Source organism: Lissotriton helveticus, chromosome 7, assembly GCF_964261635.1.
Source record: "Lissotriton helveticus chromosome 7, aLisHel1.1, whole genome shotgun sequence".
In the NCBI taxonomy this organism is placed as follows: Eukaryota; Metazoa; Chordata; class Amphibia; order Caudata; family Salamandridae; genus Lissotriton; species Lissotriton helveticus.
The window spans coordinates 1,892,425,070-1,892,429,995 of record NC_136068.1 but is presented as its reverse complement, the minus strand read 5'-3'; the positions used below and the strand labels follow the sequence as shown (position 1 = coordinate 1,892,429,995).

General features: G+C 43.9%; 1 protein-coding gene across 1 annotated transcript; it reads right to left on the bottom strand.

Annotated features, from left to right (window-relative positions):
* Window positions 1-405: 405 nt before the first annotated feature.
* LOC144769873 (olfactory receptor 5V1-like) lies at window positions 406-1,347 on the bottom strand. The gene has a single exon (XM_078654063.1). It carries the CDS (start codon window positions 1,345-1,347, stop codon window positions 406-408), a length of 942 nt encoding a protein of 313 aa, XP_078510189.1.
* Window positions 1,348-4,926: the final 3,579 nt, after the last annotated feature.

Genomic DNA, 4,926 nt, shown 5'->3' with positions numbered 1-4,926 from the left:
TCAAATAAATGTGAAATGTTGATTAGTAAAGAGGGAACCACGTAACCCATTATTCTAATGGACAGACATTTTATTCTCACTCAGAAGGGCAACACTATTGTTGGTGCAGAAAGTAGACCGACTGGTATGTTCTAATACATAGAATGCCTTTAGGTTTCTTAGAAAGTAGGTACTGCAATTTCCAAGGCTAAAGCTGTCTCTCCATAAGTTTTCCTTTTCAAATTCATGTATAAGGTAGTAGGCACTTTTTCTGCGAATGGCTTTAGTTGTTATCACTCTAATTTACAGTAAATTAGTTCAACAAAAAACATGAAATACTGAATAGAATGGAGAATAAAGACAACCAAGTCAATATTGATATCTAATACATGTATGTGTTAGTTATTAGAATAGTTATACCAGTACCTAACAATTATTAATGGTGGATTTATTTTTTAACATTAATTTTCGCAATGCTCCATTTAAATCTTTGTTTCGAGAACTGTAAATCAGAGGGTTCAGGACAGGAATAACAGTGACATACACCACAGCAATCAGTTTGTTTCCCTCCATGTAGTAGAGTGAAGCTGGCCGCATATACAAGCAGAGTGTGGTCCCATAAAACAATGTAACAACTGTCAGGTGGGACGAACACGTAGAGAAGGCCTTGCGCCTCCCCTCGGCGGAGCGGATACGCAGGATTGTAGATATGATGCAAACGTAGGAGGCAAAGGTTAGGAGGAATGGGCCAATCCCTAAGAAGACACCTTCCACATACGTCACCATCTCTATGGTATAGGTTGCTGTGCATGAAAGTTTTAACAAGGCTGTGAGATCACAGAAGAAATGGTTAATCTCATTGGAGCCACAGAAGGATGACAGAAATGCAAATAGTGCATGTGGCATTGTGTCTAAAAAGCCAACTAACCAGGAAGCCAAAATGAGCAGCACACATGCTTGATTGTTCATGATAACGGCATAGCGCAAGGGATTGCAAATAGCAGTGAAGCGGTCATATGACATGGCCGTCAGGATGCAAAACTCTGTGCTGAGAGAACCCATAAAGAAGTACATCTGCAACACACACCCAGTGACTGAGATGCATTGATTCTCTGTTATGAGTGTCAAGAGCATCTTTGGCACAGTCACAGACATGTAGCAAATGTCAAGAATTGATAGGTTGATCAGAAGGAAGAACATAGGGTTATGCAGCCGATGATCTATGAGGACTAAGAATACAATTAGGAGGTTACCAAGAAGTGCCACAAGATAAATGGAGAGAAATACAGCGAAAAGGATGCCTTGGAACTGAGGTGAGACTTGAAATCCTAGGATCAGGAACTCTGAAACTGAAGTGCTGTTTATCATTTTCTTCTTTTTCTTCAATTACATGTCCTAGATAGAAAAGAGAAAAAAAAATGATGGCCAAACATCAAGTGCTCAAATGTCATTGGGCATTTATAAAACACTTCAGGGGATTTCTAAGGATGTGTAATGTTAAAGTATTTTTAAGGTGCTGTAAGTAAAATCATCTGTGCATGGTGCTTCCATGAGGGTGGACTTTATCCTACTCTTGGGTTCCTTGCAAATAGTCGAATAATTCTCCAAATGGACAGACTTAGAGAACACCATCCACCCCTCCCAAGAAGTCTGTGACACACTCTCAGACTTGTTCAACAGCAAGATCACCAAATCTACAACAATTTTAACAGCCAACCCAATACCCTCCACCCCGACAATCTCAATGAAACCCAGCCAAACTATTACCACCTGGTCACTGTTCTGACCACCTCAACCATCATGTCTTCCATCCACTCTGGGGTGCCCATCAACCGATGCCTGCATTACCTCTATAACCTCACAATGAACCCAATCAGCACGCAACTCACCAGCATCCTCAACACCTCCAACTCCACAACAACCTTACTGGACAGATGGAAACACGAAGACATTAGACCCCTCCTAAAGAAAGCCTCTGCCGATCCCAACAATCTCAAAAATTGTCGCCAATCTCCCTGCTCTCCTACCTGGCCAAGGTGCTCGAGAAAGCCATCAGCCAGCAGTTCAACGATTTTCTAGAACGCAACCAGCTACTTTACGCCTCTCAATCAGGATTCCATGCCAACCACAGCACTGAGACTGTGCTGATTGCTGCAACAAATGACATCAGAACACTCCTCGACCTTGGAGAGACTGTGGCCCTGATCCTCCTTAACCTCTCTGAGTCATTCGACACAGTCTTCCACAACACACCCATCAACAGACTCTAAAACAGAGGCATACAGCAATTTGTCCTCAAGTGGATGGACTCTTTCCTTACAGGATGCACACAGAGCAACCAACTGCCTCCCTTCACCACCGCAAACAAAGACATCATATGCTGTAAACCACAAGGATCATCCCTCAGCCCCCACTGTTCAACAACTACATGACCCCCCTCGCAGACGTTGTCAGTATTCACAGACTCAACATAATCTCTTACACTGAAGATACTCACCTGATCCTCTCACTCACAAGGACCCCTCCAACACCAAAAACCAACTCCTGAGACACCATGACCACCGTAGTCAAATGGATGAGGGATAACTGCCTTCAGCTCAACTCCAACAAAACTGAAGTACTGATCTTCTCGAAGAACACTTGCACATGGAACGACAGCCGGGAGCCTGCAGGACACAGACTCACTGACCAACTATGCTCGCAACCTCGGCATGATCCTCAACAGTCAGCTGACTAGGAAACAAGTAAACTCTGTCACCTCCTCCATCTTCCACACACTTCACGTGGTTCGCATAATCTTCAGATGGATCCTAACCAACACCAGAAAGACTGTCACTCAAGCTCTTGTCACCAACTACCTCAACTACAGCATCGCCCCCCACACTGGCATTTCCACCTAGCTCCTCAAAAGACTCCAAACTATACAAAAACAGCAGACAGACTCATCCTGGACCTCCCAAACAAACCCATATCGCCCCCACTGAAGAGACCTCTACAGGCTGCCCATCCAAAAGAGATGCCAGTTCAAGATCTTCAACAACACCTACAAAGTCCTCCACAGTCTAGGACCCGCCTACCTCAACCACCGGCTGAACTCACTCAACCTTGCACATACCACATGCATCTCTCGCAGCAGTGACCGCTCCTTCTACTAGATTGCTTCCAAGACCAGGAACAATCTTCCCCTCCAGCTCTGTGCAGCTCCCTCCTTCGCAGACTTCAGAAAGAGACTCAAGACCTGGTTCTTCGATGGAGTCACAGCGCCCAGATACCCCTGAGGGTGACAGTGTTGTGCTTTATAAACCGTATTTGATTAATTGCTATCCCCTTCTACTACTATTAGGGTATGGAGGTAGGGCTGCACTATCACCTCCCCAGTTTTACAATGCCAAGACTTGGGACATGCCTCCCACAGACTGATAGGATAATGAACACATTGAAACAAAAGCTGCCATTCAACAGAAAAACATTCCTAGCAAAAAAAGAGGGTCCTTATAACAGAATCTCTGGGCAGCTGGAACATATATGGGAGGGAAGGAATGAGGAAGGGCTCATCCGTGTCTAAGACAAAAGCCACAGAATGTCAGTCATTTCTGAACACCCTCAAAGATATTACTGTATTGCTGAAGAGCATCAAAGTTCACACTATCATATAAAGCCAAATGTGCCCATCATAGGTTAAATAGAGGCTCTCTGGTCATGGGAAACATCTGACATTTCAATTTTGAAGGGTCATGTAGAACCTACAGGGGCTAGCAGAGCACCTTCACCTTATTTAGGCAGGCACGGATGTCTGTATTGTGATTAGATCCGCTGCCTAGGAATTACCAAATGGGCACCATGTTTAAAGAACATGCTTGCAAAACATTTTTGTCTAAAGAAAAGTGAGACTCCCAAAGAAAGAGTTTCTCTAAAAAAATCAAATCACCCCAGCACACAGGGATTGTTCTACTTGCACAGAGGTTAGGAAGGGAGCCATTCTACATGTTTCACTACACTAGTCATCAATGCTTTCATGGCATTCCCTGGCAAGAAAAGTCTGTGATGGGGCTAAGCCTACCCTCAACACGGCAGGATGACTACCTCCCGCTCCAAGTGAAGCCTGGGAATCACAAGTGGGGAAGCATAACCTATACTACAGCTGTAATTCAGGCAATATGGATGCTCATGGTCAGCTACAAGTGACCACTGCATCCTTTGTCATATGCAAACACACAGATACCACTGAAGCTTAAAACAGTTGTTCCATCATTTGAGCATCTCACCCCTATCAGAAGATAGGGGTGAGACAGGCTCTGGAAAATTATTGACCAGGAAAGAAAACAGCTACACAGAGATGGCCCTAAAGGACAATAACATTTCCTTCAAAGTGTAAAAAATTGTGACTCCAAGACTTGCCTCTGAACTATGCACAGCCATCTGGCTTAGTTTCCATGACTTCATTATCTGGGCAGTCTCATTCATCTCCAAACAAGGGAAGAGCTCAAAGGCAAAAGCTGTTGAGTAGTTCCTACTGATCCATAAGATCTACTTATTGTTTGGATAACCTAAACTAGGGGCTTGGTTTCAAGAAAGATTCCCGACACCCTGGTAGGATATGTCAGCCTACAGACCAGCTAGCTCGCAGTGCCACCGTAAGCCCCCCTAACCTTACCGGAGAGCGAATAGCTACTGGCAACTACTGAACATGACAACTCTGACCCCACAGGGATCGTGAAACAATACATAATCTGTCGCTCAGTCACTCATGATCTAATTCTCAGAGAAGTATACACAGCATACACAGTGGGACGTTTTCAATAGAGTTTATTGAACCAAAGATATTCTTGTACAGAATACAGGTGCTGCAATGAATAATAGACAGAGAGAAGTGATTATAGCAGATATAGTTCTACCATGGTGCTAAAACAAAAATAAATGCAGGCATATAAAATAAAGGCAGTAATC